General features: G+C 40.4%; 1 protein-coding gene across 1 annotated transcript in view; it reads left to right on the top strand.

The window, feature by feature from the left end:
- The window catches only part of CLSTN2 (calsyntenin 2), a 1,274,185-nt gene that overhangs the window by 1,206,849 nt on the left and 40,732 nt on the right, over window positions 1-26,604 (top strand). The window contains exons 12-14 of the mRNA XM_082249414.1: window positions 10,324-10,544; window positions 20,232-20,402; window positions 21,132-21,277. Coding sequence (XP_082105540.1) covers window positions 10,324-10,544; window positions 20,232-20,402; window positions 21,132-21,277 — 538 coding nt within the window. The remainder of the gene's footprint in view (window positions 1-10,323; window positions 10,545-20,231; window positions 20,403-21,131; window positions 21,278-26,604) is intronic.

The raw sequence follows: 26,604 nt of genomic DNA, 5'->3' as shown, positions 1-26,604 counted from the left end.
ACACTGACCCCCCTACATTGACCCCTTCACTGACACCTACACTGACCCCCCTTCACTGACACCTACACTGACCCCACCCCCCACATTGACATCTACACTGACCCCTTCACTGACCCGCTACACTGACCCCCCTTCACTGAACCCTTACACTGACCCCCCTACATTGACCCCTCCTACACTGACCCCCCTACACTGACACCCCTATGCTGACACCTACACTGACCCCCCCACACTGAGCCCCCTACACTGACCCCGCTCATTGACATCTACATTGACCCCTTCACTGACACCTACACTGACCCCCCCCCCCACACTGACACCTCTTACACTGACCCCCACACTAACTCCCCCTACACTGACACCTACACTGACCCCCCTACACTGACACCTACACTGACCCCCCTACACTGACCCCCCCACACTGACACCTACACTGAACCCCCACACTGACACCAACACTGACCCCCCTACACTAACTCCCCCTACACTGACCTACCCCCCCCCCCCCCCGACCATGTCCACTTTCCTGAGCCCCGGGCCAGCAAAGCGACTCTCACCGGTGCTGTCTTCACTCTGCCGCGCTGCTGGCTGCCTGCGAAAAAGAATCAAACTAAACCGGGCGGCTGAAGGGAAGTGCTGAGCTGAGGTTGGAGAAGACGCGAGGCGGAGCCGGGGCTCATGTTTACTCATGCGCCACCCACACTAAGCCACTGGACAGTCCGACAGGCACAGGCCAGCCCGCCATGTCTGTCCAATCACAGGGCGCCCGCTGGCCATCGCTGAGCTGGAAGATGGCAGCTGGAGCATGGGAAGAGCGCCAGAAGATAGCAGTGCACTATACTAAAGTTTAAGTGACACTGGCACGGCCGTGGGATGCGCCCCCCCCAGATTTTGCGCCCGGAGCGGCTGGCCCCCCCAGCACCCCCCACGCTACGCCACTGCAGAAGGCAAGTGGTTAAAGTCTGTTTCTGTGTACTCAAAGTCAAACAAAATGGTTCTACTTCTATTGTGTATGCCGAGAGGCAAAAAAGGTCCCAATTAAGCCCTCTACATGTGTGGCTAAACAGCTAAAGATCCATAGAGCTGGATTCTAGACAGATGAACAAAAAAGATCTGCAAAGGTAGATTTTTATATTTGGCCATGAAACTGACTGAACATGTACATGTAAATCACCACTGCACTTTATTTTAAAATGCATTCACGTCAATTTTTTAAAAATATATTTTATTTCACATACTGTAAATATAATCACTAGCATACAGTATTTTGGTCATCACTGCTGTTTACTGTACATTGTGACATTAGGATTGATTTACGAAAACTGGAGAGTGCAAAATCTGGTGCATCTTTGCATGGTTTCCAATCAGCTTCTTACTTCTGCTTGTTCAATGAAGCTTTAGCAAAAAAAAAAAAAGATTTTACAAAAAACTGTAAGATTTTACAGTTTTAGTAAATCAACCCCATTGTGTTAGTTTCCATATACTGTATATCTATGAATAGCACAATGTTAATAATGTTAATTGTTACCGAACAAATGTAGTTAAAGACCAGTCTAAAAGGTTCAGAAGATTGACTTTGCTTTAACCACTTTAGCCCAGGAGGATTTGGCTGCTCAATGACCAGGCCCTATTTTGCGATTCGGCACTGCGTGACTTTAACGGACAATTGCGCGGGGGTGCGATGCTGTACCCAAATTAAATTGACGTTCTTTTTTTTCCAAAAACAGAGCTTTCTTTTGGTGGTACAAAAAGAGCGACAATTTTGAAAAAATAACAATATTTTTCACATTTTTTTTATATGAAATTCTCTAAAAAAAATGTAACAATCAAAATTTTTTAACATTTTAGGTCAATTTGTTTTCTGCTGCATATTTTTGCTAAAAAAAAAAAAAAATCACAATAAGCATATTTTGATTGGTTTGCGCAAAAGTTATTGCATTTACTAACTACGGGAAAGATTTATGTCATTTTTATTGTTTTTTTTATTAGTAATGACGGCGATCTGCAATTTTTTTTTAGCGGGACTGTGACATTGCGGCCGACAGATCTGACCCCTAACTGACGTTTTAGACACTTTTAGGGGGAACCAGTGACATTACTACAGTCTCCTGAGTGAGCGACGTAGGGCTACGTCGCTTTGCCCAGCAGCGGCCGAGTGCCGCAGTAAATGTGTGGTGGGCGGGGCTGAAGCGATTAATATTTTAAAAGTTTTTGTTTTAGGTCCCATGTTCTCAGGTTTATTCAGAATAAATACTAAACACTTATAATAAAGATATAAGTAAGCAAGACTCCAACAGCTCTCACATGCATCTCATGTTCTAAGTGTGCTTGATTGACTTTTAACAAGATATCTCTATCACTGTAAACTGGTTATTGTAGATATATATTACTGCAGAGAACCATATGTTGGTGGTGATAACAATTAAATGGAGAGCCATCTAATTAACTTGCAGTAAGCTTTCTGCTGAAATATTAATTAAATGCCCGTTAGCTATTTATATATTGATTCAGCTAAAGATTAACCCTGGCAGAAATCGGCTTTGAACTAACCAAGCTGGAAACTGACATATACAGAGTGGTCAGATATAAGATATTAGAGAGATAATTGCGGGTAATGGTAACATTTTATGGCTTTGTTTAGTTTGAATACAGTTCAAGAGCAGACACGGACAACTTGTGTCATTAAAGTATAACTAGCAAAAACTTAAAATATTTCAGTTTACCATTCATAAAATATGGTGGTACCATTCATTTTTTGTACAGTTATTTTTATTTTCACCTGGTGATCTTGCCAGAAATATTATTCTTGTCTTAAGGTGACAGTGTTTGTTCACTTTACTGTAGCTATGAAGGAGTAGCCTTGTCACCCTAGAACAGAAAGTGCGGGCTAAAAAAAATTCTACTTCCCTTATTTCTATAAAATAGGAAGATGGTGTTCTGTAGCTCACAGAGGTGTGCTGGGCAGGGCTGATGATTCTGGTTCAGATTTTATTGCAGCACAAGCAGTTTCAAGCTCACTCGATTTCTGGTAGGATCAGTGGATGTTTTTTTCTTTTATAAAACAGATAAAAATTATTTCATTGGTATATTGCACAGATCAAAAGGGATTGAATAAGGCAAGTTTGTTATTAGGGTTTAATATAATTTAAAGCTGAACTCCAGGAATTCAGTTCTGAAATGTCCTGGATTACTAGGGGTTACGTGCAATGAGGTGCATGCCATTGAATGTGAACAATCCCTGCAGTTACTGAATCAATGAAGATTAAAGAAAAATGTGTGACTGAATAAATAAATCAAAAAAGTGCTAATCTCCACTAAATATCATAATGGCAGCTGCAAACGCTGTCTTGTGTTACAACAACCTATCACTGCAAATGTTAAAAAGTGCTGATATCCAATGTAACCATGATATAAACCAATATGGAAACCAAAAATGACATAAGTGAATATACAGTGCCTTGCAAAAGTATTTGGCCCCCTTGAACTTTTCGACCTTTTGCCACATTTCAGGCTTCAAACATAAAGATATAAAACTGCAGTTTTTTTGTGAAGAATCAACAACAAGTGGGACACAATCATGAAGTGGAACAAAATTGATTGGATATTTCAAACTTTTTTAACAAATAAAAAACTGAAAAATTGGGCGTGCAAAATTATTCAGCCCCCTTAAATTAATACTTTGTAGCGCCACCTTTTGCTGCGATTAAAGCTGTAAGTCGCTTGGGGTATGTCTCTATCAGTTTTGCACATCGAGAGATTTTTGCCCATTCCTCCTTGAAAAACAGCTTGAGCTCAGTGACTTTGAATGGAGAGTGTTTGTGAACAGCAGTTTTAAGTTCTTTCCACAGATTCTCGATTGGATTCAGGTCTGGACTTTGACTTGGCCATTCTAACACCTGGATTTGTTTATTTGTGAACCATTCCATTGTAGATTTTGCTTTATGTTTTGGATCATTGTCTTGTTGGAAGACAAATCTCTGTCCCAGTCTCAGGTCTTTTGCAGACTCCATCAGGTTTTCTTCCAGAATGGTCCTGTATTTGGCTCCATCCATCTTCCCATCCATTTTAACCATCTTCCCTGTCCCTGCTGAAGAAAAGCAGGCCCAAACCATGATGCTGCCGCCACCATGTTTGACAGTGGGGATGGTGTGTTCAGGGTGATGAGCTGTGTTGCTTTTACGCCAAACATAACGTTTTACATTGTTGCCAAAAAGTTTGAATTTGGTTTCATCTGACCAGAGCACCTTCTTCTACATGTTTGGTGTGTCTCCCAGGTGGCTTGTGGCAAACTTTAAACAACACTTTGTATGGATATCTTTAAGAAATGGCTTTCTTCTTGCCACTCTTCCATAAAGGCCAGATTTGTGCAGCATACGACTGATTGTTGTCCTATGGACAGAGTCTCCCACCTCAGCTGTAGATCTCTGCAGTTCATCCAGAGTGATCATGGGCCTCTTGGCTGCATCTCTGATCAGTCTTCTCCTTGTATGAGCTGAAAGTTTAGAGGGACGGCCAGGTCTTTGTAGATTTTCAGTGGTCTGATACTCCTTCCATTTCAATATTATCGCTTGCACAGTGCTCCTTGGGATGTTTAAAGCTTGGGGAATCTTTTTGTATCCAAATCCGGCTTTAAACTTCTCCACAACAGTATCTCGGACCTGCCTGGTGTGCTCCTTGTTCTTCATGATGCTCTCTGCGCTTTAAACGAACCTCTGAGACTATCACAGTGCAGGTGCATTTATACGGAGACTTAATTACACACAGGTGGATTCTATTTATCATCATTAGTCATTTAGGTCAACATTGGATCATTCAGAGATCCTCACTGAACTTCTGGAGAGAGTTTGCTGCACTGAAAGTAAAGGGGCTGAATAAGTTTGCACGCCCAATTTTTCAGTTTTTTATTTGTTAACAAAGTTTGAAATATCCAATAAATTTTGTTCCACTTCATGATTGTGTCCCACTTGTTGTTGATTCTTCACAAAAAAATACAGTTTTATATCTTTATGTTTGAAGCCTGAAATGTGGCAAAAGGTTGAAAAGTTCAAGGGGGCCGAATACTTTCGCAAGGCACTGTACATGACATAAAAAGTTCTTAAAGTGATTGTAAAGTCTCATTTAAAAAAAATAAAATAAAATAACAAACATGTTATACTTACCTCCTCTGTGCAGTTGGTTTTGCACAGAGCAGCCTGGATCCTCCTCTTCTTGGGTCCCTCGTACCTGCTCCTGGCTCCTCCCTCTTATTGAGTGCCAACACAGCATGCAGCTTGCTATGGGGGCACCTGAGCCGAGCTGCAGCTCCATGTGTCCATTCAGACACAGAGCTGCCTCTCTCTCCTGATTGGCTCACTGACTTTGAATGACAACTGCAGGGGCCAATGGCACCGTGGCTGTATCTCAGCCAATCAGGAGGGAGAGTCCCAGGAAGGCCGAGGGACTCTTGGACATCACTGGACAGAGAGGGGGAACAGGTAAGTATTAGGAGTGCTAAGGGGGGCTGCTACACAGAAGGCTTTTTATCTTATTACATAGAATGCATTAAGATAAACAAACCTTCCTGACTTTAAAACTCCTAAAAAATCCAAACAAATGAGTGACCATAACAGAGTACATAATTAGCAAAAGTTAATAAAGCAGTTCATGTGTTTTTTTTTTTTTTTTTTTTTTGTGAAAATGTGCCAGCTAACTTCTGTAATTTACTTTCTCCAAGTGACCTTCATGCATGTCTGCACCTTTTTCCCATCACTATTGTGCTCACATTCAGCTCACCTCAATCGGTTGAGCCACATAACATGTCAAGTCAGAAAGCGCTTATAATGCTCCCAGAGGGTGTCTCTCAGATCTCACAGAGGTTCCTATAGATGTTTTACCAAATGGCTCACTCCTCCTATCCCCTAGGAGGCCTCAATCTTCCAACGGAATCATCCAGATAAAAATTGGTATTGGTTCCTTTAGGATAACCTCATATGCAAACTGACATTCTCGCTGTAGATTGTCCCTTTGCTTGCAGGGAAAATTTTTTTTTGGCTTGAGTCTGTAAGGAAACCACTATCAGCCGCTCTCCACTGAAGACTGCTTGTGGTAGAAGTAAAGAACACACCAGGTTCTATGAAAGGACAAACGGCAAAGTCCACAGTGTGAGGCAACACTTCCATGGACCATCCACTCTCATAGAAGGCTTCAATGCGCCCCTAACTGCAACATCACCACCACACACCCACACTTCTGAGCGCATGGCTGGAGCAGCACTGGCTGAGACCACATTCATTTACATATTCATGCACTGAGTCTGTGAGCGGTGTTCCTTCCCTTCTCTGTTGATGCTTCTACACCCCTGAATGGTGCATAGGCACCTGCTCCCTTCACTGCACCCAGCGGAGAGGTCTTTGTCTCAGCGTAGAGCGGCACTGCAAGTTATACCTGGATCACTGTTAGATATAAATTACTATAAAGTGATAAATCAATGAGTTGGCATGCACCTCCATGGACTTAACCCATACTAAGCCAGATGTAAGAGAGTAGCTGAATTCCTAAAATGTGACTTTAAATGTGAAATCTTGGAAAGAAAGGGTAGCTCAAACTATATGACCTTTGTCTTACATATGCACTTATTTTTATCCATTCAAAAAAATATAATTTCAGTGACTAATTTATTCAATTTTAAGAAAAAAAGGTATGATAATCCAGTGGTTTCCTACTGTTGCTTAATAAGCCACTTCTAGTTTTCAGCTCTTGCAGAGATTGCTTTACAGGTTCTCTCTGATTTCCCTGTTATAGCTATACCATACCGTGAAAGTCAAGCAAATGTTTCCTAATCAAAATCATTTGGTTAAAACATTTAACAAAATTATTAAAGGTTATTTCAATTTTATTTAGTTAATTAATGAAGCTCACTGTCTCTTCATTTAAGAGTGACTCACACTGACAAAGATCCGTGGCTTTTGTGCTAACTTATATTTAACCTGGGCTTGTGTAAATCTGATTTGGAAGCAGAGGCCACTAGTTATGATGACAGGAAAATCATTTAATTGCTGTGTTCTCCCAGATTCTAGATGTGATATGTATGCCTCAGTTGTAATTTCTGCAAACAATTAATATATGTAATTTCTTGTCTTTAAATGAGCACACATATTGGATGATTATAAAGAAATATTTAAGGAGTTTTAGACATCATCTGTTATAATAACCCTGGGTATGGGTGGAATAAACTTGTTACTGCTAATTATTATCGAAACAAATATTGGATTCCTATATGAGAAATGTTCACCTAGCTCTTCATGTTCTTTAGCTGTGACTTCAGTGATTCACACATTCAGCTCATATTCAGTTAATTCAGATGTCATTATATGTGTGTGGTCAGATCTAGTAAACATTTGACCCCTTGGTTGCCAAATATTATGGATTTATCGATATACATGTTGTATATCTGTTTATAATCCCCTATTGCTTATTGCACTGCATTATTAAATCAACTTAGCTAAGAAAATTGTAAAATTTGTAAGCCCAGTTAATAAATGCTGGAATTGATTGTCCTGTAATAAAGTTCTCATGTATAGTTTGAAATAGGCTGGCAATTCCTAAAGTCTCTGTATAGTCAAAAAAAGTTAATCCCAAGGCAGTTTATTTTTTGCTGTCTGCCTTGTTGCACAGAGATTCTATTTTACTTTATTTTGTTTTGTGGAGATGCAATAGGAATGAAGGGGGAATGTCCTATAGACGTGAACATGGGGGTGTGCTGTGTGCACCCTAATCACCTTGCGTGACACCGGTTCTCCCTGGTGGTAATTATGCTTCAGTTTTTGAATGAACAGAAAGCCTTTGGACACAGAGTACTGCCCATTTATTCACTGTCCAGGGAAGCTAAAACTGCGGAGAAAAGGGACTGGGAAATCTCTGTCATCAGTCCATTTCTCTGCCTCAAAAGTGAGACATCAGTGCTCTTTTTAGACCCCTGATATTTCCCCAAAGCCCCCAACTTTTAAAATAATTGTAAAAAAATAATAATATTAAAAACAGTAATTTAAAATAACATTGTAAAAAAAAATTAAAACAAAAAAACTACTGGCACCATACACTGCCCTACTGACACCAATCTTTGCCCTATTGACACTATACTCAACTCTACTGACACCAATCTCTGCCCTATTGACACTTTCCACTGCTCTACTGACACTGTCCTCTGCCCTAATGACAAAGTCCACTGCCCTACTGACAGCGTCCACTGGTCTACTGACTGACACCATCCACTTTCCTTTGCCATACAGACATGTCCACTGCTCTAATGATACCATCCACTGCTCTACTGACATGGCCCACTGTTCTACTGACACTGTCCACTGCCCTACTGACATTGTTTATATATATATGTTTACACACACATTTTTTATTTGAGCTCTGGGGTGCACACCCTAATGCAATAGGCTGCACACGCCTATGGAATTTCCTCTTAGATATTTGTTACTGAAACAAGCATCCTTATTGGAAGATTAATCTTTTACCTCCTGTGGTAACAACTGTAAATATTTTGGGTTTCCTGTCACTTTCTTTCTAAGTGTCAATGACAGTTGTCATCAGGAAATATAGAGAGGGAGAATCTATCCAGTGGGTAAGATTCTGGCTAAAGATAAGTTTTAACCACTTCAATATCAGACACTTTAACCCGTTACTGTCCGGGCCAATTTTCAGCTTTCAGCGCTGTCACAAGTTGAATGACAATTGCGCAGTCATGCAACACTACACCCATATGAAAATGTTTTTCTTCGTTTGTGTTAAAAATTTTGAAAATAAATAATCTGTCTTCAAAAGGTTAGGCTAAAATGTATTATGCTACAATTATTTCATAAAAATAACCCAAATTAGTGTTTATTATTTAGTCTGTAGGAAAGTTATACAATCTATGGTATACACAGTCTACAATCTATGGTATACACAGTATCTGAAAATTGATCAGTCCTGATCAATTGACCATGTCCTTGAGGCCCAAAGATGTCAGGACAGTACAAATATCCTCCATATTACCCCTTTCTGGAAAGGAAACAGTCCAATGTATTTCGTAAGAGGCATGGCACATTTTTGTGAAGTTGGAATTTTTTGTCACAATGTTTTGGAAAATGAAGAATTTAAAAAATGCAGTATAGCTCATCACATAACTGGTGTGGCAGTGATCAGGGACACTGACTGGTGACAGCATGATTATTTTTACCCCTGTAACCAGAGCAATATACAGTGTTACTATAGTAACATTGCACTACTCTGGGAAAGTGATCAGGATTTTTTTTTTTTTTTTACACATTATGATTGCTTATACCAGTGGTATAAACAATTATTTTTACTGAATTAAACTGATTCATTCAGTATGAATTGTGATTAGCTGTGATTGGCCACAGCTAATCACTTGATACAGATGGGCTGAGATTGGCCCTGTCTGTACAATGTGATCACTGTGACCAATCACAGCTAGAAACACAGTTGTACATTGCCTCATGCCATTCATTGTTTACAATTATCAGGGGATCTGCTGTGATTGGTCACAGCGATCAAATAGTACCTACAAAGGGCCATTACAGTGATCAGTCATCGGCTGTGTCTGGTGGACGGCTGTACGTGAGGCACATTCTCGGAGGGCGTCAACTGATGCCTACCCGGAATGGTGAAAGTCCCGCCTGGCTGTCATTTTACAATAGGCCCTCCGGGAAGTGGTAAAGGTTTGCATAGGTATTTGATGACTGCAGCACCTATATGTATGTTGAAATTAGCAGAATCAAATAAGGATTAAATAATCATGAGCTTCTGTAGTCCTCATACATCTTTTACAGGCAGATCTTTGGCAGGATAAGTATATTACCTAAGCTCTCAGGGTCTCAGAGGTAAGAATAGTGCTTCAATCAAAATGTGTATGTTCATTGCTTTTGTGAGAAGAAAAGAATCTGTTTGGTGGCTGGACATCCAACTGATTTCTACTGTATTTGGCCAGATTTACTGACATACTGGGGTTGATTTACTAAAAGTGGAGCGTTCAAAATCTGGTACAGGTCTACACAGAAACCAATCAGCTTCCAGTTTTTTTGTCAAATTTTAATTGAACAAGCTGAAGTTGGAAGCTGATTGGCTACCATGCAGCTGCACTCCAGTTTTTGTAAATCAGCCCCACTGTATCTTTGGAACTAATATTTAATCTGTAACAGTCATATTGCAAACCCTCCAAAAGTAAGCCTAAACGCAGAAAGAAAAGTAATTTTTTTCTAATATTTATTAGGGCTAAACTAGTTATGAGTTGAGTTATTTATGAGTTCTGTCAGTAATGATGATTATGCCTTCCAGATGCTTTGGAGAAGATATCTGTATCACCATTCCAGACATCGAAGCATATGTTGTGGTTCTCCAGGCTAATGAACCCAAGATTACAGTCACTGGAATGGATCACTTTGCTCGTCCAGCTTCAGAATTTGAGAATGCAAATGGTGTGATTTTGCTTCCAGACATCAGAATCATCAGCACAGTCACTAAGATGGAAAAACGTCTGGATAAGAACTCTGGCAAAAGTAAGTCGGTTCTACATGATTCATTCTGCTTTTTTCCTGAATACACAGATGGTACAAGCCTGATATAAGCTAGTTGAAATCCATAGTATTAGTCAGACACTGAAATTGCTGAACTTGTTATTGCGTGATGAGCTGTTTTTTTTTTTTTTTTTCTATGGTGTAATAGCCTGGAACCCAATCCTAAAGGTTCCAAAACCAGTAAGGTTTTCAATGTTTTGAAAAATGCTGCTGTCTTAAAGTATTATCTGAAGATTCTGCTTCTAAGGTTCTTTTTCAAGCACTTGCAGTTATGGGGTGACAGCTGTCTCCCAGCTTTCTCCTGTGTTGTCACCTTGTCACATGTGCTCCTGAGGCAGACTACAAGTGGCCATGCTGACATACATTACACGAGAATGTCCCATCATTGCAAGTATCAGGGACCAGAGCAATCATTTTTGTAAACACAGGAGCATATGCATGTGCACGTAAGTCAAGAAGTTGTTAAAAAAAGTTGCAAGAGACTAGCAACACTTACAAATTCAGAAGGATGAAACCTTTGTGAAAAAAAGTATTTTGTAAAAAATGTTCATATGATAAACAGTGTTTTAGCAAACTAAGAGGTGTATTTTTTTTCTTAGTGCAGTGAATATGATATTTCCTAGACAAGCATTGCAAATTAATACATCACTGTATTTAAACAACTTCTATACTAAGCACTTTCACCCCCCTTCCTGCCTTGGGCAATTATCCGCTTTCAGCGCTGTTACACTTTGAATGACAATTGCACGGTCATGCAACACTGTACCCATATACATTTTCATCATTTTTTTTGACAGATAGAGCTTTCTTTTGGTGGTATTTGATCACTATTGAGTTTTTATTTTTTGCTACACAAATGAAAAAGACATAACATTTTGGAAAAAAAAATGTCTTTCTTTGTTTCTGTTATAACATTTTGCAAATCAGTTATTTAACTTTTGTGCGCTGATGAGGCTGCACTGATGTGCACTGATGAGGATGCACTGATGTGCACTGATGAGGATGCACTGATGGGCACTGATAAAGCTGCACTGATGAGGTGGCACTGATAAGCACTCATAGACCGCACTGATGCATACTTATAGATGGTACTGATGGGCACTGATAGTCAGCATTGATGGGCACTTATATGCAGCACTGATGGAACTGCATTGATAACCAGGACACTGATTATCAGTGCCCTGATTATCAGTATACACTGGTTTTTGCCATTCTTTGCCTCACACAAACACAGCACACGAGGAATGGACTGCAGAAAACCAGCCAGTCTGTTTACATGTGAAAAGCTTTGATTGGCCCTATACCCTGATCTGTGATCAGCTGTGTCCTAAGAACACAGCAGTCATAGAGCATGCCCAATGCACGCCTTAGGAGGTGTGCAGAGGGTGGGGTTCTGGAAGGACAACCGTGGGCGCCCTCCCAGAACTATAGTACCACGCTGTAGTCATCTTTTGGCTTTTGGCTATAGTGCAGTACTAAAGTGGTTTATACATATTATTATTACTTTTATATAGGATTTAAAAAGCGCCGACAGTTTACGCAGCGCTTTACAACTTGAGGGTAGACAGTACAAATACAATACACTTTAATACAGTGGGAATCAGATGCACAAGAACATTTATCTGCCCTAAATGTTTGGTGACTGTCACATTCACTGCTTTATAAATATATCCAGTTACAGTTTAAATCTACTTTAAAGCATAACTCCACTTTTATTGAGAAAAAAAAAACATTCCCCTTTGGGTGATCTATGTACATTGCAAGGATTTTAACAAACTTTACAGATTCCTATCTTTTGTTATTCAGAAGAAATCATTGTTTGTTCCTCTGTGCCTCTGTGCTGAGTGGGTCAAATTGGAGTGGTTTCATAATTATGTATCAGCTGTGGCAGCTGCAGGGCTCTACTGAGGGAAGCTGCTGGGCCTGCATCCCTTTAGACGTGTTCCTATCGGGAGTATCTCTCCAAAAATGACATTTTTGTTGCAGGGGATGCTAGAAATCTGACTTGTATCTCAGGCAGACTTCTGGGAAAATTGGTGAGCCAATCACACAAGCAGGAAATTATGTTTCTGGGGTGTGGTCAGTACACATTCTGTGTACTGAACAGCTCAAGGTAGCCATATTGCATTGCATTTTCAGAAGATTACAACAGCTGCAGATTGAAAAGAAAGGTAATTTTTAATAACATTCAATTACAATATAATTTGTGTTGCAATTGTTTACGCTATATTGTTTTTTCTTTATTTGCTGTTTTTTTCCCCCACAAAAGTGGAGTTACCCTTTGTCTATAACTTTATCTGCCAGTGAGTGTTAGTATGGGGTCAACAGAAAATAGGGCTATAAAGGAAAAACAAAGAGTTTTAGTGCCTGTTCTACATATAATACTGCATATTCTGTATGTTGTATAATACTGCATTTTGCTGAAGTGTGCTGACAGATGAACTGGTTTTGTATGCCTGGCTTGTGGATCACCCTATAAATATCCTGTGCAATATTCAGGGGAATTGAACTCAGCGGTAGTAACATTTTTAGTATGAGAGTCCATGCCATTCAGAACTGTGTTTTAGGGTGTGTCGACCCACTTTTATTAAACAAAATAAAGTCTGACAAAACCTAAGTGTTCAAGCAGGTGTTTTTCACCATCAAAACAGGAACTATGAAAATAACACCAAGCCACCAGCTTTCTATCTTCAACAGCATTACTCCTTGGACCTCAAACTTTGGCCTTTGCCTGATCCCTCAGACCATCTCACAAAGTACCTCTGTGTTCCTCTGCCCCTTTTTGAGTGTACCCAGCTTTCCTGGCTCTCTCAGATCTCTGGGCTCACTCAGTTTATTTAGTTGCAGCTCCCTGCTGCACAGGCCCACACCCTAGCCCCTTGATAGGGGAACTCCTGGCTCTCTCAATTCTCTGAGACCTCTGTGTTCCCTCAGTCCTCTGGACTTGCTTAGTCATCCAAACTTTCTATGTCCTCCAGACTTACTTAGCTGTCTAAAATATCTCAGCTCTCTGGACAAGGAACCTCCTGACTTCTGCATGTAGTATTGTCTCCTAAGCAGAGCACACCTGTCTCCCAAACCTGCTTGTCTTTATCAAGACCTTGATACTGGGTTGAAGATCTCTTCCATCCCAAAGTTTCTAGTGGTAGTCAGTGAAAGAAGCGCCCAAAATAAGCAATAATAATCCCACTTGGATCAAAAGATTGTTGTTTTATTGGTAGCAGAACAACGTGGGGGGGTTCTTTACTGTTAGGGCTACAAGATTGTGGAATTCTCTACCACAAGAGGTGGTTTCTGCGGGAAGTATGGTGGCTTTCAAAAGACTCTTAGACGTACATCTCAAGGATCAAAACATTCAGGGCTATGTGAGATAATTACAGCCACACACACCTACACAGGTTGAACTGGATGGACTATTGTCTTTATTCAACCTCACCTACTATGTAACTATGTAAAATGTTAAAGCCAACGCATTTTGGGGGAACAGAGACTCCCCCTTCTTCAGGGCATAAATGTTGCTATTCGTATCTGCAACCGACAGCATAACTAAAGTGGCCCTTTCTCACCTACCACCCACCCACAGACCCTCTATCGAGCAGGTCAGTCCAGCGCAGCCATCAAGTTTTTAAAAAAACTACTCTTCCATTCCAAGGCTCTTTGAAATCTACAAACTTGGAAACGAAATTCAGGAATACCAAAACCTGGGGAAAGTTGAAAAACCACCTTGATCTGCTAAAAGAGTAAGCTCCACACTCTACTTTCATGCATACCCTGTGTCCATTTTACGTCTCTTTTCACAGCGGCAGGGCCTCACACTGTCACATCTGTTTGTGATTCATATATATTCAATAAATTGCAAAGTTCTCAAGCAATACTGTCTAAAACACATTCAATAGTGATACATTGTTGCAATTATATAAATTAGAAAACCCTTCCTTTGTTTGAACTTATGGAAAGTGCCTAAAGCCTCAATTTATGCAGAAAACTGCTACTGAGTATATACTAACAGGCTACCCCAAGCAAAATAAGGTGCAACTGTGAGTGTTAAAGATCTGTAGTCTGAGGGACATCATGTAATTCAGGAACCCAGACAATTGTGATTGCTGATTTAAATGATTCTCTGTAGTGTAGACAGATCTATTTGATTGCCGTTTACAATTTACCATTGAAATACATTGCAGTACCATTCATTTTCAACAGCACCCCAACACGCTGCCGATGTAGATTTGTTGCTCTGCTGTGCATTGTGATTTGCTGAGTCTAATAAATACTGCATGTCTTTTTTTTTAAATTCTGGTGCATTGGCAGCACTAAGACAATGTGCATTAATGCAAGACACAAAGCATGTTAATGCACATGCGCTATTCAACATATCAGAGTAACAAAGAGTGATTAGGCTCTGAATGTATTTTAAATGTAGTTAGCAATTTGCCTTTACCCAATTTCATAATTTCCTTTGTTAGCCCATAAGTACAGGACATAAAATGGATTCTAAACTCACCATGGACAAGTAAATCTAATATTGTATTGACAAATTCCCATTCACGGAGCTTCAGTGTATATCAATTGATTTGCCTCACCTTACCTGTGCTTCTCTTCAGATTATGTTGAATTGAGGAGTGTTGGCAACCTAGGAAAGCAGTGCCATCACACAACTAATTATTTGACAGTGTTCGGTCCTAGTGAATGGCTGCTAGGCCTGGGCATGATCACAAAGGAACAAGTCACATGCTCCCTCACACCTAGAAATGCTTAGTACTCTTCCTGGCTGCAAAAAAAGCTTTGAGGGAGCACAGGTAAAGTGAGTCTATGAGAGTCGGGGATGTCTTTTACAAAGATACTGTCACTTTAATGGTGCCCTTTAGACAACAAAAGCCTGACCTACTTTAGGTTGGTATTAGGCAATGATATTGTATCACCACTGATGAGGATTTTCCTGTGCTCTTCATTCCTCTAAGCATGTTTAGCACGGTGCAAAGCAGCTATGATTGACTCATAGTGTTTCCCCCTCCTTCTCCTAGTCTTAGTGCTTTTATAGAGGGGATTACAGGGAGCTGATATTAATACGCATTTATGTACATATGTTAGATGTGTGAACGGTAAACATTTATTTTTTTGATAAATAATTATCCAATAGTCATCTATTTATGTGAATAGTCATATTTACAGAGGCATTGCTAACCCTGGTTACAGCACTATATTTGCCTCACTGCTAACCAATATCGAATTAGTATCATTCATGCATGCTGTGAATAAATTACCATTCATTTACATTTACAATATTGCCTCAGTCTATTAACACAGTGTAGGAATGTATGTGAAAACGTGCCTCACATGACACTGTACAATCATATTCACAAAGTACAGATATCATTTACTGACAGCACATCAGAGTGCTGCTTCATATTCGCAAATCACTGTTTACTTCTTTTGATATGTCATAAAATATTCTGTGATCCTTCAAGCGATTATGATGTATTGTGTTATTCATATGACAGTGGTCTGTGTCTAGATCCAGCAGCATCAGCATATCTTGAAAAAAGTTTCAGCTAAATCTATTTCTTATTGAGGACAATTTCCCTCACTTACAGCCTAGATGACTGGAATTCTTCTAATCCTTCCCTACTCTATTCAAAATTAAAAGAGACATTTTGGGTAGGCTTTAATACACGAGTAGTGTATATCATATAATAATAATAAAAATAATAAAAAAAAATAAATTGGACGCCATAGCTTAACAAAATTACCATGTGGGAGCGGCCTCTCAGTGAATCTTAACCAATTCTGGACCAGAAGGTTTTACCCCCTAATGACCAGGCCATTTTTTTGCGATACGACACTGTGTTAATTTAACTGACAATTGCGTAGTCGTGTGACGCTGTACCCTAATTAAATTGATGTCCTTTTTTTCCCCCAAAAATAGAGCTTCTTTTGGTGGTATTTGATCACCTCTGTGATTTTTTTTTTGCTCTATAAACAAAAAAAGAGCGACAATTCTGAAAAAAAAAACAATATTTTTCACATTCTGCTATATAACATTCCCAATATAAAATAATTAAAAATCAATTTTTTTCATCATTTTAGGCCAATTTGTATTCTGCTACATATTTTTGGTAAAAAAAAAAATCCCAATAAGAGTATATTGATCTGTTTGCTCAAAAGTTATCACGTCTACAAACTAGGGGGAAGATTATGTCATTTTTATTAAGTAATTTATTTTTTTACTGGTAATGGTGGCAATCATTGATTTTTAGCGGGACTACGACATTGGACAGATCAGCCACCTAACTGACATTTTTGAAACTTTTTTTTTTGGGGGGGGGGGGGGGGCAGTGACATTACTACAGAAATCAGTGCTAAAAATATGCACTGTTACTGTAATAATGAGACTGGCAGGGAAGGGGTTAACACCAGGGGCGAACAAAGGGTTAAATGTGTCCCTAGGGGGTGCTTTCTAACTGTGTGGGGGATGGACTTATGGAATGAACACAGGGACTTGTATTGCTAAATGGGAGGCTGCTGTTCTGTCTCCATGAGGAGTGATTGCGGGTGCCCCATGGTAATCCCGGCTGCAGGCCCCGCAGATCAGCTTCCCCTTTGCCGAATGAGCGTGCGCCCCCACGAAGCAGCATACGGGTACATCATTTCGCAGGAACCTGTCGACCTGCCGCAGTATATGTACGGCGGCTGGTCGGCAAGTGGTTAAAGTTTTACTAAACCAACAACAATAAAATCAGTCTGAATATGCAGTAAAGCATGCTTGTTTCACTCACTGTGGAAGCTAAGGTGCTAATCCTCAGCATTGTTTTAAAAGGCTGTTTGATCCTGTCTCCTATGATCCTCCCCTTCTTCCACAGTCCCTAATCCATCTCCTGATAGAACAGAGCCCTAGGAAGCACTCTGCACATGCTCAGTGTAGTGGTGTAGTGTGTGTTGCTAGGGAGTTTTTTTTTGGAAGGGTGCATGTGATTTGAAAGGGTGCATGTGATTGGCACAGGGCCAATCAGCACTGTCCAGACAGAGGGTCGGGAGTCAGGTAACCCCATTGGACAGTCAGAGGAGAATGAAAACTCCTCCTACAAGCTTTAATCAGTACTCGGCTGGACACTGATAGAAGTCACAAGACTGCTATATACTGCTGATGAGAAAAGATATTTAGCAGTTCATATTTACTTAAATAATTGTATTTCCATGTTCTTTGTACTGTGGAAGTCCAGATAAAGTGAATGTAGGGTTTGGGTTTTGTAACACTTTAAAGCCCAAATAAATATCCAATTTAAATCAGCTAAAAACATTCCAGGTGCATCAAAGCAAAAGGTGAACAAAATATTACAGTATAATTTCTTTCTAAAGCTCCCAAAGCTGAGTAGGAAAAATAAATATCTATAAATAAAAGAAAAAATTGGGAAAATTGATGGACTACTTAGTCTTTTTTTGTCATCACTTTTTTTAATACTATGCTTCTAAGAGCATGTCTCATGCCAGCAGCTGCAGAGTGGGACCCTTGCTTCCTGTTGGGAAGCAGTGGTTTCTCTGCAGAGGCCCAACATGCCCCCTACTTTGTCAGACTTAAGGCCCATACACATGATCAGATTATCAAACGATCTGTCGTCCGTTTTTTGTGGCATGCTAGTCTGATGGGGACAGTGAAGAGGTTATTTTCATACGAATTTTCCCGTACTACAGAATTCTACTTCAGAAGTGATGTCATGTGTTGGATTTCTTTGTATGTGTTCTTTCGTCTCTCAGCATGCCTAGTCTTGCTCTTAAGATTTTTTTTTTCCGTCGAAATCTGTACTAATGAGACGAAAATCGGACGTTGTATTATGGACGACAAACATTTTATAGCCTGCACATCAGGATTTTGTCAGCCGAAAAGTCAGAGTTGGCTGTCGAAAGCACTATACTAACAATCCGAAAATCGACAGATCGGGCGTCGGACGAAATTTCCCTTCAGATTTTCTTATCGTGTGTACGGGCCTTAATAGTACTAGGTTAGCAAAGCTTCCTGCTGAACATGTTGGACCTCTGCAGAGAGATCATTACTTCCTTATAGAGAGAAAGGGTTCTGCTCTGTAGCATGCTGGCAGGAGACAAACCTTTTGACTCAGGGTGTGGCTGCTTTTGAAAGAAATCAAACTATAAGGCCCCTTTCACACAGGCGGACCATTCAGATCCGCCTGTCTGTTTCTTTGGCGGATCTGAACGAATGCCTCATGTATCTCTATGGGGCATCGGATATCAGCGGAGACATGTCTGCTGACATCCGATCCGTCAAATCTGGACGGATGGAAACCCTTTTTTCTATCCATCCAGGGGATCGGATGGGATTGGATGAGAACGGACAAACGGTCCGTTCCCATCTGATTCCCCCATAGAGAACAGCGGGACCTGACAGCTGTGTCTCCGCACACAGCGCGGAGACACAGCTGCCATCCGCCTGCTTAGCGGGGGATCGGCGGATTGATCCCCCGCTGAGAAAAACGGAGTCCACCTGATGAACTCCCTGTGTGAAAGGGGCCTAAGACACTATTTTGATGCACCTGAAATGTATTTAGCTGATTTAAACTTGCTTGCAGGTATGTACTGGGTGGTCTATGAATGGGAGATGAAACATATACATCGGTGCCAGCAAATGTTGGTTTATTATTTATTAGAGGTATTTATATAGTGCCCATAATTTACACAATACTTTACATATATTATTGTATACTGTACATTTACATCAATTCCCACCCTCAAGGAGCTGACAAATTCTCTATCTCATGCATATATACAAATACTAGAGCCAATTACACTACAAGCATATCTTTTGGAGTGTGAAAGGATATAGGGAGAACATGCAAACTCAATGTAGGTTGTGTCATGGTAGGAATTTGAACTGATGAGCCTAGTACTGTAAGGTGCTGTAAGTCCCTGCGACTATGCTAGGAGCAATTGTGCTCTCTGCTGCATAACACACATTCACAAAGTGTGCCCAGTGACTGATGTGGAAAAGACTTACTTTCACCTTATCACTCTTTCTGGAGCTTATCACACTATGTCATTTGAGCAACACAGTATGTTCAATCATTTTTAGCAGGGGTTTGTCAAGACCTGAAAATTATTTATTAGGGTTTCTTGTTGGTAAAAACATTGAGAAGGACTCCCATAATGCAAGATACATTAAAGGATCAGTCCACCCAAAAGCAATATTTGAGTTGTGGTTGGAGTCTGGTGGACTGAGTCAGCTTCTGGCTACTTATTTGTTTTAGATGCTCCAACAGTTAGATCTTCCTGCAATAATTACCAACTTTAACTGAGGATTTAGGGCGTTCCCATCCACTTTAACATGTTTCAGCATCTTTTTCAGCATTTCTGTACTCAAAAGCATAAACTAAAGTAAGAATCCAATAGGAAGAATGGCCATAGCAAGTGTGCTGTACTGTGCACAGAGTTATGTCCCTACACATAAGAAAAAAGTTTAACTTTCTAGCATCAACTAAAACTACAGTATCAATTTGGTTGAGACAGTGTTTTAAAATATACTGTAACCAATGCAACGAGTAAAGGTTACATTAATCGTAGCTCTGTATAATTTTATTATCAGCTTTATATTGTTTTGTAGATTTTGTACAGCAAGCATTGACATTTTATCCTAATTATATTGTTGTGTGTTCTTGTCCCCAGGTGCAGGTGCAGTGGTAATGGAGGAAACTTTACATCATTTGGATTTCTGTGATGTCTTGGTTTTGGGAGATGAGCTGAACACCAAACAGGAATGTCTGGAGTTGGATCGTAGTATACTGCAAGGGAAACATCTTGATGCCACTAATTCGACCAAGGGCTATTCAATCTATGGTATGTAAAGAATGACATGCAATATATATCAATAACAGGTTTTATCTGCTACAAAAAACCTTCAAAGCAAGACCTTGCTATGTGCAGTCTCCTAGTAGCCATCATGGTAGGTTCTATAAGAGTTTCCTTCAAACTTATTCCATTTATGATTAGGAAAATCTAAAGCACTGTAAAAGAGCAACTTTTAAAGGGACTGTAAAGTTATTAAAAAAAAAAAAGAAAACAAACATGATACATTTACCTGCACTGTACAATGGAATTGCACAGAGTGGCCCTGATCTTCCTCTTCTTGGGTCCCCCAAGCTCCTATTTCCTCCTCCTCTCAGTGTGCCACCACAGGAAGCCGCTTGCTATTGTGGTACACCAAAGCTCCGCCCCACCCCACTTCCTTATCATCAGATTTTATTGACAGCAGCAGGAGCCAATGGCTTCCATTGCTTCAAAAAAGCCTGTAAGGATGAGGAGAGTTACTACAGATGGGCACGTCAGGGTGCCAGACTGGCTCAAGTGATGGTTCAGGTAAGTATAAGGGGGGGGGGGTTAGGAGGCAATACAGTTAATTAAACATTCTTGCCTTAATGCATGGACAGCAAGGTAAAATATATTTAGCCTTCAGAACCGTAACATATTTAGTTTTATTTTTATTTGTTTATTTTTTTTTTAAAAGGCTGTTGATAAGTTAATTCTACAGTGTTTATTTCATCGATCATGAATTCTTCAATTGTTTAGGTGTAGACACAATGAAAAACTATGAAGATGTCCTTCAGCAAATCCGCTATCGTCATTGGGATTCTGCTGCTATCTTTGGCCGAAAGTTCAAAGTCAAATGCTCTGAATTAAATGGACGTTATACAAGTAATGAATTTAATCTTGAGGTAAGGTATATCTACAGTATAAGTAATATATGAAAACATAGAAATTAATACAAATCTAATGAATGGAAATCACCTTATAATGGCAAATCATAGCTAAGAATTTGACCAGTCTATGATTATATACTGTTAAACATTAGGTTGAAAATATATAGATGTAACTTTTATGCAGCACATTTGTACATTTACACACAACAGGGACAAATACATCTAAAACTATTAATACCCCCCTCCTCCCCATGCTTGAATTACACATTGCAGGCAAAACTGAAAGTAAAGGTTGAAACACTTCTGATTTCAGTATACAGTGTGGTGATATCTACCTGGTATGAGCCATATTTAGAGATATGTGTGTGCTTTTGAGAAAATGAGGTGTATTGAATAGAGCCACTGTCTGCCTCCAAGCTATTGAATCCCCAATCTGGCAACCAACTGTGGTTTTTTTTTTATTTCAATTACTTTTATTTTTTGATAATTAAACCACAAGATGGTCCCTGGTCATCCCTAAGACCTACGTAGGCCCGGGGCGATATTATCACTAGCTTTAGGCCCCAGCAGATGTAAACACTGCTGTTTTTTCGGCTGGGAAGTCGAGATAATTTTTTTATTATCATCATCTCAGGCATTCCAGCCTAGAGACGAGATCTGGTGACTTATAGACCCCAGATCTCATTGTAAAGTGGACCTGTCATGCCCTATTCCTATTACATGGGATGTTTACATTCCTTGTACTGTAATAGAAATAAAAGCGATCAGAAAAAGAAAATGTAAATGGAAAGTGTAAAAATAAAAAAATGTAAATAAAATAAGCAATTCAAAAAAAAATTAAAGCTCCCTGTCCTCTCATGCTTGCACGAAGAAGCGAACGCATATGTAGGTCAGGTCCGCATATGTAAACTATATTCAAACCGAGAGCAATAAACTGGTAACCTGTAAAAAAATGTTAAAGCGTAGCCTCGTGAGATTTTTAGGATCTGAAGTTTGGCGCCATTCTACGAGTGTGCGCAATAAAGCATGACATGTAATGTATCTATTTACTTGGTGTAACATCATCTTTCACATTATACAAAAAAATTGGGCTAACTTTACTGTTTTGATTTTTTAATGCATGAAAGTGTTTTTTCTTCCAAAAAAAATTGCTTGTAAAAAAATTGCTGTGCAAATACCGTGTGACATAAAAAATTCCAAAGGGAATTTTATTTCCTAGGGTCTCGCTAAAAAAATATAATGTTTGGGGGTTCTGAGTAATTTTCTAGCAAAAAGAAAAAATTATGATCTTTTTCATGATTTTTTCATAACAAATGCATAAAATTACAAAGGCATAATAAACATATAGTCCCAAAAAAAGGATCAAAAGTCCCCAAAAAAATGTTGTGATGAAAACCGTCCCAAGAAAAGTGAATCTTGTGAAGAAATCCCTGGTGCACACCATAACACTTCCCCACCACATCACCACATCAATGTGCAATATGAACTCTTACAGTTGATGGACTCTTAGATAATAAGTCAAAAAGAGCATGTGAATTTCAATGGTCCCTGTTGAAGGGAAAAGGCGTCCTTAGGATCACTGTCAAATCTTCATAAACATCTCCTCAGCAAATGGATTTAACCAGTGCAAACATGAAAAGAAAGCCAGAAGAGCCACATGGTGTAAAACTATATATCAGGATTTTTTTTTTTATTATTAATAAAACATGTACAAACTATTCACAAGGAACAAGTATTAGGGGCCTGTAAAAACAGATGTGCACCAGTTTTTTCTTCACAAGATACACTTTTCTTGGGACAATTTTCATCACAGCTATTTTTTTGGGGACTCCTGAACCTTTTGTTTTGGGACTATCTCTTTGTTTATTTTGCATTTAAAATTTTATGTATTTGTTATTATTAGAGATGGGCTAAACACCCCCCTGTTTGGTTCGCACCAGAACATCTCGAACAGGGAAAGGTTCTAGCGAACATGCAAACTCTGTTAAAGTCTATGGGGCGCGAACATGAACAATCAAAAATCCAAATTTTTAAGGCTTATATGCAAGTTATTATCATAAAAAGTGTATGGGGGCATGGGTACTGCCCTGGGGGACATGTATCAATGCAAACATTTTTTTTAAAGCAATTGTTTTTAAAGGAGTAGTGATTTTAATGATGCTTAAAGTGAAACAATAAAAAATGAAAAAATTCTTTAAATATCGTGCCTGGGGGTCCCATTAATGTGCCTGGAAAGTGGTGCATCTGTATAATGTATGGAGCCTGATGCAGCAATACTAACAAATTTCAAAAGAAAAAAAGTAATTTAAACATACTTGCGGCTTTAATGCCAAAATAAAAAACAAAATGGCATGGGGTTCCCCCAAAAATCCATACCAGACCCTTATCCAAGCATGCAGCCTGGCAGGTCAGGAAAGGGAGGGGATGAGCGAGCAGCTCTGCCCCCCCCACCCCAAAGCACCTTGTCCCCATGTTGATGGAGACAAGGGCCTCTTCCAAATAACCCATGTGACTCCAGAAGGGGGCGGTGCCACCAGGGGATGTAACCAGGTGGCCCCACCCCTTGTCTATAAAATAACTGTCAAACCCAAAGATTGGGCATACCGCAGGTAGCCTCTTAAGAGGCAAAGCTTTTTTCGCAATTTTTTTCTATTTTTCAGGTCTGGCGGGCATCGTGATTGACAATGATTGACAATGTTTTTACATCAAGCGACAGTATTTTTTTTTTTTCTTTTTGATAAAAGACTTGTCAAAATGTGTGCTTTGTGGTTTTTACTTTATTACAATTTTTTGGTGAATGGGTATGATGTACCCATGCCCATTCACATGGGGGGCAGGATCGGGGGCCCCCTTGTTAAAGAGGACTTCCAGTTTCCGATAAGCCCCCCACCCGCAGACCCCCACAGCCCAGGGTTGTCGGGCAGAGGCCCTTATCCCCATCAACATGGGGACAAGGTGCTTTGGGGGGCTCACCATTTTTTTTTTATTTTGGCGTGTAGGTCCCCCTTAAAATGTAATACCCAAATGGCCTGGTATAGATTTTGGAGGGGACCCCATACCATTTTTTTTTTTAAATTCTGTTATAGGGTTCTCCTTAACCACTTAAATACAGGGCACTTTCACCCCCTTCGTGCCTAAACCAATTTTCAGCTTTTAGTGCTCATTGGCATCCATAGAAAATATTGGTCAGCTTGACATGGCACTGCTCCCTGTCTTTACCATTGGCATCTATGGGAAATATTGGTTAGCTTGACCTGGCACAGCTCACGAACCATAAGTGACAGGGACACCAAACTTGGGGAGCACCGGGCGGGGACCCAGAACTAAAACATATCCATACATTTTAATAGTGGGGTATGCCTGTACACTACACTGACTACACTAAACTGACTCATTATCCACTAACTACCTGCCTAACCTCTATTGTCACACTTTATACATAGCTGCCCTGTGAGCAGAAGTCTTATATAGTGTGGGGTGTGGACTTAGCCTCTGAGACATGATTGGCCAAAGGCACCCTGCTTTGGCCAATCATGGCTCTGACAGAACATTGTGTATTGGTCAGGTGCATGCTTTGGCCAATCACAAGCACTTAATGCACTGCAATCACGCAGTGCATTATGGGGCGCTTGTCTGTGGGTGAACTTCCCGCCGAGCGCCCTGGGTGTTCATGTGTTCAGCGAACACATGAACACCCAATATTCGAGTCAAATGTACGTTCGACTTGAACATAAAGCCCATCAATATTTTAGCACAGCATTTATTTATTTGCCCATATACATATGGCGATGTTGCCAGAATATTATATTCTACTAAGAATGCCCAAAATGGCTGTCTCACCTTCTGCCCCAGCAGAAGATAAAGCTCTTTGAGTGCCCAGAGAGACCGATGCTATAGAAATATTAATTAATTAACTCATTCATTAAATGATATATGCAGTGCTTTTTCACAGAGAATAGGTTCAGATATTCTCCCCTTCTGAGTCACTCCTTCTCTCCACCCCACCACGAGTTCTGTCACTTGGCTCTACCCCCTACACACCTCTCAGTACTGCCCCTTTAAGAGAAAAAGGAACTAAGTATCATTTTGTATTGTTAAGAAATTTGTATGGAATTTTGAATATGTTAATGCTAACACAAGCAGGAAAATAGATCCCTTGCATTCAGGAACAACAGACCCCTCAGCAACAATAGATACACTCCAGAAACAATAAAACCCTGTCAGCAACAGTAGATTTTCCAGCAGCCAGCATCAATAGACCCTCCAGCAACCAGCAACATCAGACCCCTCCCTTCATCCACAGTAGATCCCTCCCAGCAACAATTGACCCCCTAGCAAAATATGAGCCCTCCCTCATACACACACAAGCAACAAAAGATCCGCCCAGCAACAAAAGCCCCCCCCCCCCCCACACACAACACTATTTTTACCTCAGTGGCAATAAGTCCCCCATCAGGCAGCAACAATCATCAATAGATCCTTCAGCAACCCAAACCCCCATTGTCATTACATTCTTTCAGTGCTGGAGGTGCCAGAACTGCATTCCTTTGTATTCCTGCTGGGAAAAGCCCCGGATATATTCTCCAGGGAATTTGGTTTGAATGGAGAAAACCAGCTTGGCAGTTTTCTCCAGCTCTGGTCAAACTTGGGCAGGGTCCTAGAGTCTGGAAGCTTTGCAGAGTATTGAACAGGGTGAGGCTTTTAACTCTGCATCCACATTTTACTAGCAACCTAAATCCTGATTTCTCTGTCGCTCATTGACAGACGTAATCCTCGTTGATTAATAACAACTCGGGTTATACTGCCCTCTACAGGAGTAGGACTAGACAGGAAAGAAAACGTTCTGGCCACACCCTAAGGGCAGTCCCAGAGGGTATATCCTCTCACTTCCTGCTACAGCAAATCAGTTTTTTTCTGTCTAGTTAGGAGTAAGGACCTAGATGCCTTGCTAGGATCTTCGGTCCTGGCAGGATTTTTTTCTTAGAAAGATTTTTTAGACAGCTTTTTTCTCCAGTGTTCCTGTGAGATCTTCAAGCAAGAAAGCTGGAACTGGGCGACGGGCTGGATGTTGAGATCCAGTGGTCACCCCAGTTCAGCCTACGAGCGCGTGCAGGCCATAGCTCCGCGCTGGGTCGGCCGCGACATAGTCCCACTGGACGGGGACTGACCCTGCGAGTTAAACGTCTCGCTTAAACGCCAATGACCATGAGTCACGGTGTCCGTATTGGTCGACAGCCCTCCCACCCCAGTGGAGAGGGGTACTGTCAGAAATTGGCGCCCGCCTGGTTCCGGTATGGTGAGTAGTATGTTCCCCCTTTTCCCCCTGACGGGTTTGTGGTGAA

Source organism: Pelophylax lessonae (genome assembly GCF_965119305.1).
Source record: "Pelophylax lessonae genome assembly, chromosome: 3".
In the NCBI taxonomy this organism is placed as follows: domain Eukaryota; kingdom Metazoa; phylum Chordata; class Amphibia; order Anura; family Ranidae; genus Pelophylax; species Pelophylax lessonae.
Note: the sequence above shows the minus strand (reverse complement) of the source record. Positions and strands in the feature narration are given on the sequence as shown.